Below are 14,257 nucleotides of genomic sequence, written 5' to 3' on the forward strand. Positions count from 1 at the left end.
TCTGGGACCTGGTTTTAACTTAAATCCCTCTTTTCAACGCTTCTGTACCGGGATTAGATGTAATTCACCCCTGCAGAACCTCGAAAAGCACTGACAAGTGCGCGGTTATAATAAGAAAGCTGGCAGGAAGGGCCTCTTGCGACAAGTGTTACGCTCTCTCCTTTCCTCCCGACAGGCATAAAGCAGAAACGCAGCGCATAAAACAGAGTACATTTCACAAAGAATCCGCGTGGCTTTCTGCCCTCTCGTAACAGGGTGGGAAAAAAACAAAAAACAAAACAAAAGGCTTCAATTATTCTGCAATACACGACAATAGATTTTTTTTTATGTGCCTGTATTAAGAGACATTTTGTGGTGGTAAAAGTGAAGAAAGAAGAGAAAGAAAGTAAAGCGTGTTAAGCATGACGAGAAGTGTGCAGTTGCTCAATTTATTCGGTGTTTATCTAGTTGTGGGCCTTGTGGGACGGGTACAAATCAGAGAAGATACCAGGTCGCAAGAACACCGCTAATTTGTACGTAGCCTTGCGAGGTGCTGAAAGGGGTAAATTGCAGTAGACCAGTAAAAAAAAAAAAAAAAAAAAAAACCCAAAATAAATCACACATGGAGGTAGACAGGAGAAATTCCCTCACGCACGCGAACAAAACCGCTCATTACGCAACAGTAAAACGGCGTCTATCGCGTGCGTTGAGGCCGATGGCACTTCTGCGTCTTGCGGAGTCGTGTTTACCGGTCGCTGGCATCCTGGCACGAATACGACACAGACGGGAGCTGTCGACAACTCGAAACAAAGGCACAGCTGCCGCCCTTCTGGGCTGTTGTGAAACCGGAAAGCTCAGGTGACGAAACGCGGACCTGTTTATCACTCGCGTCCCGCCATCCAATATAAACGAAGCGAGCAGAATTTCCTCGGGGGACTTCATGAAAAAGGTCTTTTTTTTTTTTTTTTTTTTAGTTCACACTATTCTCCCCAGGTAAATGGACCTGGGGTACTTGGCCTTCAGGTTCTCCCACTGCACGAAAAAGTAGTCGGCGACAGGGTAGAGGAGTTTTCCAGAGAGGGAGAGGCTCTCCACGCGGCAGATGCTCTCCACGTAGACGATCAGCACCCTCTTCACCCCCAGGACCCCCAGGAGCAGCCCGCCGGCACACAGGGGCACGCAGGTTCCCGGGCCGTTGCACAGCACCTGAAACGCATTAACACACACGGGTCAGCACGTGTTCGGATGACCTGGGCCCGACCTGCTCTTGTGTCGGGTCAATTGTTCCGGAATGGCTGTAGTGTGTAGGGCGGACTTGGCTCGGAGTTTGAAGGGGACAGGCAGAGTCAGCAGTTCTGAGGACGAGGAGATGGGCGGGCGGACACACTCGCACACGTGTGGTTCAAGGTCGGACCGGGGCTGCGCAGGAAGGGAGTCAGACGGCCGAGAGGGTCTGGAGAATCCATCACCCAGAGCCACGCCTTCTGTGCCGAAGCTGGATTTGTGGTTGCACTAACCTCTGCCCCTCTTTAGTACTGATGAAATCATTCAGAAATTTGGATGAGAGTTGACCTTCAATGATGCTGGAGCTAGTGCACTACTGTCAAACTCATGCCTTGCTGCACCCTAGCATATATAAATAATGAATTTTATATGGAGGAGATTGCAACTTGCAAATATTCACCATTACTGGGCATGTAAAGCAAAAAAAAAAAAAAAAGCACACACACCTCAAAGGCCTGAATGATGAACGCAGAAACAGAGTGGAAAGTTTATTCAGTTTCCTAAACTGGTCATTATTGCCAGTTGGATTGTTTACAGAGTGTATACAGTACAGGCCAAAAGTTTGGACACACCTTTTCATGTGCTTTCTTTATTTTCATGACCATTTACGTTGGTAGATTCTCACTGAAGTCATCAAAACTATGAATGAACACATGTGGAGTTATGTACTTAACAAAAAAAGGTGAAATAATATTCTAGTTTCTTTGCTCTGATTACTGCTTTGCACACTCTTGGCTTCAAGAAGTCGTCACCTGAAATGGTTTTCCAACAGTCTTGAAGGAGTTCCCAGAGGTGTTTAGCACTTGTTGGCCCCTTTGCCTTGACTCTGTAGTCCAGCTCACCCCAGACCATCTCGACTGGGTTCAGGTCCGGTGACTGTGGAGGCCAGGTCTCCACTTTTTGTTAACTACATAACTCCACATGTGTTCATTCATAGATGCCTTCAATGAGAATCTACCAACGTAAATGGTCATGAAAATAAAGAAAACACATTGAATGAGAAGGTGTCCAACCTTGTAGCCTGTACTATATAGATTATATTTTTCACACAGAGCACAACATTCCATATAAATCATTGTATATGAAGCTGTGATACAGCTTCTATTGAAATGCTCATTACTGCTTCTACAGTTCCCAGCATGCAAACATAAATAGAAGAATCTTCCTATGTGTGTGTGCATTGTGACTGAGAGACGTCAGCACAGTTCACAGCATTGTCCCAGCTGGATCTCGGTCACAAGTGAGGTCATCATCGCCAAACATCTAAGAGCTGACTCTTCAAGTTCCGAAGCCAAGTCCACAGCTCCCAGGAACATCTCATCTCTGCACAGGCCAGGCACAGAACCGCCCCCTCCGCCTATCACAAGGCTGCAAATTGGACTGGACACAAAGTCAACAGAAAATAAATCTCCCCGACACTGTGCTGTCCAGGTGCGCGTCATGGACTGACAAACACAAGCAGAATGTTTTAGAATCATCTTTATGATTTATGTGCAGAATAGGATTTTTGTATATATGAGTCACTATAACAGTTTCTGGCAATTTTTAAATAGAAAACCATGTAAATATATGTATTAAGCAATGATGTCAATGACAACTCAAGTAATTTACTAATATTAATAATGTGATCATGAACATCACTAGTGGGTAACACCCTCGCCTATGAACCAGAAGACCCAGGTTCAAATCCCACTTACTGCCATTGTGTCCCTGAGCAAGACACTTAACCCTGAGTGTCTCCAGGGGGGGACTGTCCCTGTAACTACTGATTGTAAGTCGCTCTGGATAAGGGCGTCTGATAAATGCTGCAAATGTCCTAATGTACACCCAAACCATTACTTTGGAAATGAATTAGTTTGGCTTGGCCAGGTTTGGCGTTTTCTCAGTGAGGGGGGGACCACATGCTGTAAAACCCAGTCGTTTGTATAGCTGTGATCGTGGAGCCGCCCGGAACATTCCGCACATGCTTCAGTTGGCAGGGCCCGGGCCTCAGCACCGCCCCACCAGGCCTCTCGTTCTCTGCTTCCAGTGGGCTGCAAACGCGCTGTTTAGCAATGCTAACATGCACACAATCACGTTGAAGGATGACCTGGTAAGAATCTGCTTTTTTAGAAAAGCGTGCATTTGTATAGACAGACTCACTAAATCATTCGTAATTCAATCATGTAAAACACACACACACACCAAATTACTCTTTATCCACTCCACATGAGCTGCTATCTCTGACTTATCGGTTTAAAGCGATAACTCCGCACAGCTGCGTGGCTTACCCAAAACCCACCGCAGTTTGCCTCCGACTTAGAGGGGTAACATTCCCCTGAACTTCGCTCCAGCCCAGGCTCCGTGCAAAAATCTAACTGCACACGCGCAGGGACACGGAGATCAATTACATCAGGGATGGTCCCTGAACCCCACAATCAGGCTCGGTGCTGCTTCAAATGTGTCCACCTGCACAATGTTCCACTGTTCTAGCAGTATAGGAAAAACTTTAGTTAGCATTAATTTAATATATACACACACACACACACACACACACACACACAGTCCAGTCCAGTATCATTCCCTGATAGAATTTTCCTAGAAACCTGCTGGGTTACAAGGTGTGCCATTCCAGACGTTACTCACAGAAGTATTAAAAAAAAAAAAAAAAAAAAGCTTACGATCACACACAACCCGACGGTGACACGTCTCACCCAGTCTTGGTGACGACTACTGGCTGAACGAGACTAGAAGAATCGTATGCCAAACACCTGGTGCTGTCATACCAGCGACGCAGCAGTTATCACTAACGCGCGCACTTCATCGCGAGCGCGTCGCCGCCCGCCTGTCATCGGCCTGAGTGTCATTTCCTGACTCGCCCCGCCAGACCGTGAGTCAACATTAACACCTGCTGTCTAGTCAGGTCAGGCACCACAATAAAACCCCGAACAGGTCACACCTGGGCCCAGGTAAAGAGATAAGCCCGGAACGTTCTATGCACACTATACTCTATATACCAATATGATGGTGCGTGTATATTTCTCATACAAATCAGTACAAGCAAACGAACAAAGTCATACATGCTTTTTTTACAGGTTTACCTTTGTTATGTGTATATGTGCAATAAAAATACTGAACCATTTATTTTATAGAAATAGAAAAAAAGATATACTAAATTCATCATTGCACCTCCCCCCCGACTCCCAGCCCATATTTATGATAAGGGTCGGGTTTGTACAGCTGTTTCACATTGACGTCTGCACACGCGACCTTTCTATTGCTATTATTTTTGACAGCTGGGGATGCCTGGAGGTCACATAGCCACAGCGATGTTGCCGTACGCATGTTTACACAAACGGGATTTCAGAACTTGGTTGCGAGATTTGTCGCAAGATTAGTCTGTCATTGTGACTGCCTAAAAACAAACTGGTCAAACAAATCCAACGTATGGTGACGCATTTTTCGGGTTTCAAGAGTTCACACAGCCAATCAGGAATCAGGACTACGTGACCCAAGATGCTTCGACGTTGTCCCTGAAATGCCTCGGGGAACTGCTGCCGGTTAGGGCATCCGTCGGTTTTTTGTCAGACCAAACCTCACACCAAAAGCAAAAGTGATCCTAGTACAGGCGAAAATCTTCCCTCGAACAAACCCAAAGCTCCATTCCATTCTCCAGCAATGTCCTAATAAGGTTAAGATGAAACATATGTTGGACAAGCACTGGGGCGCATGTTCAAAGGAAAACAGAAATGTGGATAAGTGGAGTCGGGTTCGGCTCACCAGTGGCTCTCAGCCGCAGCCTCATGCCGGGAGGGGGGGGGGGGGGGGGGGGGGGGGGGGGGGGGGGGGGGGGGGGGGGGGGGGGGGGGGGGGGAAAGGACCGTAGCTACTTTTTTGTTAACTGAACCTGCAGCCCCTTATGTATCCTGAATAAAGAACAGACTCTCCATGATGTCACTGGATTTTTAAAGGACTGTTGTGGCCTAAAATGCCCGGCGCAATGTTTTTGGGCGTTATAGAAGACACATTTTCAGCGTAACGGCGGTAGTAACAGCATTCGTGCAAGATAATAAGTCTCTGGGGTGGGTTGAATTTGCATCAATTGCGACCGGTACGGATTTCTTCCCACAGATATATCACTGTGTGTTCTCTGTGTGAGCAAACCTGCCTCAGTTATAATATTGCTTTATTTAACATGGCCTAACATTGACATACACTGGACCAGAAAATTAATTTGACTCAAAGGAATCACAATGTTTGATGGAAAACCCCTCATGCACTTGTCATTTTGATCAGTTTCTTCTCATTTCAATTTACTGTTGCACTTGAAGTTTATGAAGCTGATCATCCACATGACTTGGGGAAGGGCCTCCTCTGAGCTGTACAGCTCTCCTTACCGATGGGACTGTGGGGACACGGTCAGCACGTTGGATTGTGCTGACACATCTGGATGTGGTGTGTGTAAAAGGAGTGGTCTTCAGGGGTGCCATGATCTCCCAAATCTCCTTTTATGGCTTAGAAACACCCAAAGCCAACCCCAAAGTTTACCCCGTTGAACCCTGCTACCAGTGACCACATATTTCTCTACTCATCCCAGTTCAGAAAGCATTCAAACATCACTAGAGACGGCTACCATAGCCCCCACCCTCCCCAACTCCACCCCGAAAGGTCCCTCCCAGACATGTTCATGTTTGGTAAAAACAAAGCTTACCCTCACACACAAGAATGCACTCTCCCAAGAGCTGACCCCCTACAGGCCAATAAGGGACCCCATTAAATTCCACTGGCTGAGCTCACTGGGCCTATATAAGGACAAAATGGCCCCCGGTTGAGGCTCCTGGAATTGACCCTCCTGCTGAAGACACCACATAACATAGGATATTAGATAATGTCAACTTAATCCGACATTCCGCAGATAAACGCGGTTTAAATCCCCAATCTGAACGGACGAGAGGGTGAAGCACGAGACGGACGCAGCCACAACACACAGTCTTATCGTCTTGGAAGGTGCGGACAAGAAAACAGCTTAAGATATCTGCCCACCCAACGTCATCTCATGTGACCAGCTATCTTTAAGAAAAATGGAACATGCTTCACTCAGTCCAAGCCCTGCAATCTGTACCCCCCAGCAAACAAAAAAAAAAAAGGGGGAGAGTGAAAAATGACGCCAGTCACAGGAAAATGGAGGCTAATTCGAGATTAGAGAGCAGTGGGCCATCTTGCATTGACAGGTCAGAGCGATCCAACGCTGCTCCCTTGCACGCCCCCACACTCTCTCTCTTTCAGCCTTCTGGGCTGGAACGGCCGCGCTCCTGCTTAGTCACACTGCAACCAGCCCCCTCCTTCCCACAAGCCCAAGCCCAGCCTCCCGTTGTGGCGGCGATGGGAGAAACCTCCCTCCGGAGCTCGGAGCGGCCGGAGGTTCACGGCCGGTCGCGGAGCCGGTCAGGTCCCGCCACATCCTGCGAACAAGACCCCGCTCCCCTGCTCTGTTCATTCCTCTTCTCGCTCTCGCCTCTTTTCTCCTTCATAGCAATCCCAACACTCACTAGCTTTCTCTTTTAGCAAAAGGAGGACAGTATAGGGCTGTTGTCGGCAATTTAGACACAAAGAAAGCTAAAACCACAGGCACACCATCCCACCCCAACAAGTTTACATTTACAGCGACTTACAATCAGTAGTTACAGGGACAGTCCCCCCTGGAGACAATCTGGGTTAAGTGTCTTGCTCAGGGACACAACGGTTGTAAGTGGGGTTCGAACCTGGGTCTTCTGTGTCATAGGCCAGTGTGTTACCCACTAGGCTACTGCCACCCTAAAGTTGTGTCTCAATTCCACCCAAACGTCTTTCCCCCCCAAATTGTCACGTAACGAACAGGCTTTACAAGTAACCGCGTGAATGCATTACGAGACGAGCGCCTGCAAAGAGCTAATTTTAGTCCGGTTTACATTGGGAAATCTTTTTTTTTCAGGGGGTCAACTGGAGGGAGCAGCATGAGCATATTTTTGGACTGAAGAGGGTGGGATCGGAAATGCACAACTGCTGAGTCAGTGTGAATAAAAAGCAGACAACTACAAAAAAAAAAAAAAAACTTCGTCTTGATTATTACAAACAGCTTTGAACACCATTTCCAGGATTCGCACATATGATACCTGTACTATTAAGGGTCTATAATTTCAATCAATGGAAAAAAAAAGAAAACATTGTGTAGCAGGTTACACCACTTCCACACATTCCCAAAGAAATGCCTTTCCTGCGATTTCACAATTAGGACGCCGCAGAAAACACAAATCAAACTGTTAATCTACTCCCTGCCAGCATAGTACCACCACCAGTAATCTTCTGTCAGCGATCCAATGGGATTAGGAAAACTGCTGAATGACCGGCAGTGGAATTAGTTGGTGACGTAGAAGGTAAAACTGACCTCTTCACAATCTGAATACTCATACATCATACAACCAGGAACACAAACTCCAGCCCCTATGACTGGAAATTGGCTAATGGCCAATGCCTTGTGCCCTGTGATCCAGAAATGAGTGGGTTCCTGGGTAAGCACTTAGAGGAACAATGCATCCCAAAATTCACTGTGTGGCAGTGACAGCTAGTGACATAAATAGAAACTGATCTGTAGGCAAAGGTGTCTGATTTAACAACACTCGGAGGCTGCAGTCTTTCGAAGGACACAGATGCCCATGAAGGCCATGAAACAGGACACTCGGCACCTTACCAGTATGAAGAGGGAATAAAAATCTGTCATCATCTAACCCAGGTTGTTTCGACCTCATTCACAAAAGACAGACGTTATGCCGCAAAGATGGTTTTTGACCAGAAAATATGAATATATAATAATAATAATAAGTGTTACATTTATGGAACTACAGTGAGTCCAATGTTTATTGAATGCCTGGCCGTGACAGCCGGGGGCTTCTCGGGCTGCTTTTCCATCCGTCTCGCAGTCTTTGTACTTATCCATGTCAGTCATTTTAATGTGACCGGAGCGCAGTACAAGCAGAGCTGACAAGGGAGTTCTGTATCGCTGCTGACAGCGAGCACATTCAGAAGTGACGAATATGGGCAGAGCTTAGTTAACATGATGTCTGAATGCTTGAATTCTTGCAATACTGAATATTTTATACAAACAAATGTGTAGAATTTCCTAATATCATGATTAATAATCTAAAAATACACAAATAATATTTTTTACATTGTATTAAATTCTATGTTATTATTTTAACAAAAACAACTATGTTTCCTATTCAAATTCACTTTGGGTGCTGCCAGATATAGCAGTGAAAAAGGACAAGAGAGACATGCATTTGCTTGCGACAACATTGAGAAGCATTTTGTTAATCTTATTTTTTATTCTTGACAATTGATTGTGGTGGAAGGTGAAGACTCACCACGTCAGGCCTGAGCCTGAAGACCAGTGGAATGGAGTAGAGCAGAGCATACAGTGTGCTGATGACGGATGAGCTCCAGGACTGACGCACCTCCCGGCTGCGGGGGATCCGGTGGATCGTAAACTGGGAAACAAAGCAGCAAAGTGTTAGTAACCAGGTCATCTGGACAGACAGACAATGCACTACATTCAGGACTGAAATTACAGGTCAAACCACACTGTAATAAAGAAATACTGAACATGACATGCATGCCATCTACTGTTTACAACTAGACCTGCACTTCAATATGTCATTTTCAAGATTTTATCAGACGCCCTACTCGAGAGTGACTTACATTCAGTAGTTACAGGGACAGTCACTCTGGAGACACTAAGGGTTAAGTGTCTTGCTCAGGGACACAATGGTAGTAAGTGGGGTTTGAACCTGTGACTATTTCAAGTCTGTTACCCACTAGGCTACTACTACCACATAAGATGCAATGGTGTCTAATTAACGTACAATATTAACGCACAGCCTCATTAATCGCATTACTCTACTAATATTCTAGTAGATATATAATGGCCTGCCACAAGCAAGCACGGGTGGGAATTAAACCTGGCGTACCACAGATTTTTCCTCTCTGGAGGATTCGAAGGTGTGAATCTTCTCCTCGCTCATCCTGTCTGTGTCGGCTAGGACATAGTGCCGAGGGCTATATGACTGGGACAGACTTGCCACTAGACGCAGGATCTCTGCTGTGTGGCCTCCTGTTAAAGACAGAGAAATTGGTGTCAGTGAAGCTCAGAATGTTGGTACCACATTACAAAACACGGCACATCGTGTTGTACTGTTCTATTGCGTGTACAGTACAGGCCAAAAGTTTGGACACACCTTTTCATTCAATGTGTTTTCTTTGTTTTCATGACCATGTACATTGGTAGATTCTCACTGAAGGCATCAAAACTATGAATGAACACATGTGGAGGTATGTACTTAACAAAAAGTGGAGATCTGGCCTCCACAGTCACCGGACCTGAACCCAATCGAGATGGTTTGGGGTGAGCTGGACCGCAGAGTGAAGGCAAAGGGGCCAACAAGTGCTAAACACCTCTGGGAACTCCTTCAAGACTGTTGGAAAACCATTTCAGGTGACGAGCTCATCGAGAGAATGCCAAGAGTGTGCAAAGCAGCAATCAGAGCAAAGAAACTAGAATATAAAACATGTTTTCAGTTATTTCACCTTTTTTTTGTTAAGTACATAACTCCACATGCGTTCATTCATAGTTTTGATGCCTTCAGTGAGAATCTACCAACGTAAATGGTCATGAAAATAAAGAAAACACATTGAATGAGAAGGTGCGTCCAAACTTTTGGCCTGTACTGTACGTGGTAAGAACAGAAACCTAAACCTCTGCATGTGGAAATGTCCCTCTGTACAGGTTACCGTACAGTTACACATTAGCTGCAGTCTGGTCGGGCAGAAAGAATGCGAGCGTTTCGAGGACGTTTGTTGAACATTAACGTCACCGGCCAGCCAACCAGTTCATTACACCGAAGCCGATTCATCGATGACATTGGTGACGTTGGCGACGAGGACGGGGACCGACCAATCAGCACGCAGCGAGGGTGCCCGAGTGAAACCCAGTCCCTTTCATCGTGGTGTCAAAGATAAAATTTTAAATGAAAAAATAGTGACTCACCAGACCCGGCAACGACGAGCAAGCTGACACAGCCCTTCCGTCCAGGTTTACAGTCCGAACCATTTCGCAGAACGATATAGAATCGCAGGAACAAAACTGTCCCCACCAAACATAATCCGGCTAATATTCCCCACAGGGCGTGCATCGTAGTGCAGATTAGCCTAGCCAGACAGCTCGTCGTTTAGGAAAAAAGGACAGATTCGTCGCCACTCGTATAAACGTCTTTAAATTAAGAAGAGGTAAAAGAAATAAATGAAAGGGTCGCTGACATTGTTCTGGGGGACTGCTTACTCTTTGAAAATAGTCAAACACGAATGTGAAGAGCCACGGAATACTCGTACGGCACACGTTTAGGGCCAAAAACGCGTTTGTTAATACCGTAGATGGGGACACAGCGACCTCTTTTGGATATTAAAGGAACTACAGTCTCTCTCACTCTTTCACAGTCACCAGTAAGACGGACATAGAGCCAAGTGTTTCTCGTTTTTATTCTGTGACCTGTTGCATTGTGCACGTTTTGTCTTTTCGCCATTAAAAAAACATGCACAGTGTATTAAGTTTAGCAGGCCATGTTTGGCTTAGGCATCCTTTTTTACCATCTGTATTGATGAGTCCTCTTCAAGCTTTTCAAGTGTTTCTGTAGTTGCTGAAAGTTTCCTGTGGACAGCCCCTTCCTTGTATACAGGATGTGAAAATGTAGGCCCTGTTCAGCCCTTCTTCTGTAAATAAATAGTCTTCTCTTATAAGCAATTTTCAACAAGCAACAATTTGTCATTTCTTATGTTGTTCAAGTGCTTCTAATGTTCTTACGGCCAGAACAATGTTGGAAAAAAAAAAACTTCAACCTTCCTGGCTCAACGTGAGAGACAATGTGAGGTCTCTTCTGCTCTGGATATTGGTTTTGTCATGCTTCTTGGACAGGACCTCTGGCGTATTTCATCACAGCAGTCAATGTTTCATTTGTGCCTTATCAGAGCGCCGATGGAATTCCTGTTGTGGTTTAACAGGAATCTCTGGGTTCATTTATGGGGCGTGAAGAGTAAAAACACAAAGAAAAGTCCAATCCGTTACCAATTCATATGTGCACAAAACACGAACATGAACAAGCACAGCGCAACGCAATAACAATTGCTGTATGTATATTAAATACGTATATATAAAATACGAATGTTACAGATACTAAGGGAAGTATCTGCACTTTATTAATTTTCTGCATGTTCTACGTTTGTTCACATACCAGCCACCTGGAGGCAGACTGTTCAACAATGAACGGTGCTGACAGATATAATGAGATAAAGGGAGGGGAGCAATCTACTCTATTCCTCCCAAAAATGTTCCCATCGACACATTTTCACAGAGGCTTTGTAAGGTCAATGAACAATTGTTTTCTCTATGTAAAAGAGCATAAGGCCATGGTGTGTGTTTTTTTTTTTTTTTTTATGTTTCTGCTGAAAAAATATTAATGTTCAGCCTTCAAGATCCTCACAAAAGCTCATTGTCCTTAAGGGACAATAAAATATGTGTCCAAATCGAAACCCACTGGAAGTATGGGGGATTTTATCTTTTCTTGTGGGTGAGATTGCATTATAGGCATTTTATTGGCCATTCACAGTTCTTTTTTTGTCTGCGGAGTGACTGTGGTGTATTACTCACCCTTTGTGACAGAAATAAGTTTTTTTGACACTGAACAAAGGTCACACTATATTTTGACAAAGCAGGAACTCAATTCGACAGAACAAAGGTCGCTCTGCCAGTGCATGTGAAAATATTCCTACTATTGACATATTTCGGCAGAATATATGGATTTCTTGAAAAACTTTCCAACGCGGCACACCTGGCCTCGCCGATTTTGCCCGAGCAGCCCTTGTGCTTGAACAAGCTATCTCAAGTGAGCTCCGTTGCCCAGCTCAGCAAATATGGAGGAGAACCTGTTTCCTTGGAGACTGAGGTGCCTGGCGATCTGTGCAAGGCTTCTGGAACAAAGCTCACATTGTTCCTGTAGGCTGGCAGCCGGCCTGCAGGGTGCATTCAGCCTCTGGGGATTTAAAACAGACAAGCAAGCTGCAGGCGGTGAGGAATTATGAAAAGGAAAAAAAAAATGTCCCTCTTCTGCGGTTTGGAGGGACAGGAAATTATTTATTTAGGTCGCAGCTATCTTAAGACACAAAAATTGCGTGGGCGCTGGGAGGATTGTCTGCATCACGTCCCTGTCTACAGTAAATGTCCAGAATGGCTTAGTTAGATGATGTCACCATGTAGATTTTTTATTGGATGTCTATGGTAGTCTTGGACTTGATGCCACACCTCACACACATGAATGGAGTGTTTAAGCCTGGAACCCATGATTCCCAGGAGGAACGTCACATACAGTAATGCACACATTACAGCGCAAGCGGTGACACGTCAGACAGTGCTGGAAAGTACACACCCTGAGTAAATTAAATTATTCATGAACAAAAAGAAGGAAGTATTTACAGGACACACTGTAAGAACATGGCAAAAATGTTCACTCAAAGACAAACACACGGAAACTAATGACACACTTTACTGAGCAAATGACTGAGCATCACTTTAAATTAAGGGAACAATCCTGCAAATACATTTTGCAACGCTCAACCTTACGATGGCCAAGAACAGTGTCATTTTATATCTTATCACGGTCTCCTGTGAGTAGGTCAGCTTTTTCACAATAAGACCTAATCCCAGTTGAAGTGATTCCCTCCTTTCATTTTGCATGAACATATCTCAGAGTCCATAGCTCAGCCGTTTAGAAAAGTGTTGAGACACTCCGGTGTCCTTATCTTGGCTTGGTAGGTCTGAGATATTTTTGGAATGCACTAAACACGCCGTTTGCAACAATCTTCGGTGTTTGTTTTAATCAGATGATAATTGGTACTCCTGCCGAAAACCCGAAGTGAAGCTGATTCAGCCCAAATTCAGCCAAATTCTGCACTGACCGGTTGTGGGAAGAATCCCTCCTTCATCTGGATCCTTATCGGCTTCCTAATGGCCGGCGTTGGTGTGGCGCTGCAGATAGCGCGGTGACTTCTGTAGCGCTGGTGCTGAGTCTTTGCTCTTGTGGGATCTGCTGTGAGTGGCTCTTCAAGCTCCATCTGAGTTCGTGTGAGAAAGAACAGAGCGAAAGCGAGGGTCTATGGTAAGTGAGACTCTGGCATTCGTCCTGGGAGAAACCGTTTGTTAAATCAAACTCCCTGCTATGCAGACAATATTATATGCCCCTTGACCCTGTCCCCTGCATGATGACTAAACACAGAGGCCTTTTAAAAATCATTTTAAGGCCGTGAAATTGGTGGTTGTGGTTGGACCCCTGGCAGAGAAAGGCTATTTTAAAAGTTTCTTTTTTGCAACAGAGCATGAGCGGTGAACCCCTCATTTATTTAACGGTTGTTAGGTTTGGTTGTGGTTTTCACAGAGAGAGGCGAGGAAGAAGAACAGAGAGGAAGCCATAAATTGTTGTGTAATTGGTAAATGCTTTAAAAATTTTTGAATAAAGAAGAAAAGAAATGCTGTGAGGTATTCCTGAGAAAACCCTACACTCAATGGAGCACATGATGCGCTGCTTACGATTTCTGTATTTATAATTTTTTTGTGGAGGCTCAAAAATGCTCACCCACCCTCCCCAGGAGAGCGATACATTACGGTCCATCCCCTCTGGACACTTGAACCTTTTGACCGGTCTTTTCTCCCATGTCACCGAGAGGATATGGAGTGTTTCTGTGGGCGTGGGATAAAAAAAAATAGATTAAACCGAAAAGTCATTATAATAAAGCAGAAGTGTCTGTTTCACCATGGATGCGGACAAACATTACTGTACAGAACGTTACAGTACTGAGCTTGTAGAAACATGACCATGAATGGAAACACCACCCCAAACTTTTGTTAAAGTTGTCACCACCCTTCCTGCCCATTCCAGGT

General features: G+C 45.1%; 1 protein-coding gene across 3 annotated transcripts; it reads right to left on the reverse strand.

Moving 5' to 3' along the window:
- Positions 1 to 589: 589 nt before the first annotated feature.
- On the reverse strand, positions 590 to 13,424 carry alg14 (ALG14 UDP-N-acetylglucosaminyltransferase subunit). Of its 3 annotated transcripts, none has more exons than XM_028969663.1 (6): positions 13,279 to 13,424; positions 12,156 to 12,356; positions 10,322 to 11,334; positions 9,246 to 9,388; positions 8,643 to 8,765; positions 590 to 1,185 (listed from the first exon to the last, which is right to left on the reverse strand). In XM_028969663.1, the coding sequence occupies exons 3-6, from the start codon at positions 10,464 to 10,466 to the stop codon at positions 955 to 957; spliced, it is 642 nt and encodes a 213-aa protein (XP_028825496.1). In that variant the 5' UTR covers positions 10,467 to 11,334; positions 12,156 to 12,356; positions 13,279 to 13,424; the 3' UTR covers positions 590 to 954. The 3 variants fall into 3 exon arrangements, with proteins under 3 accessions (XP_028825496.1, XP_028825494.1, XP_028825493.1); XM_028969661.1 differs by having other exon boundaries at positions 11,975 to 12,356; XM_028969660.1 differs by having other exon boundaries at positions 10,322 to 11,040; positions 11,132 to 12,356.
- Positions 13,425 to 14,257: the final 833 nt, after the last annotated feature.

The sequence above is a fragment of the Denticeps clupeoides genome, chromosome 2, assembly GCF_900700375.1.
Source record: "Denticeps clupeoides chromosome 2, fDenClu1.1, whole genome shotgun sequence".
In the NCBI taxonomy this organism is placed as follows: Eukaryota; Metazoa; Chordata; class Actinopteri; order Clupeiformes; family Denticipitidae; genus Denticeps; species Denticeps clupeoides.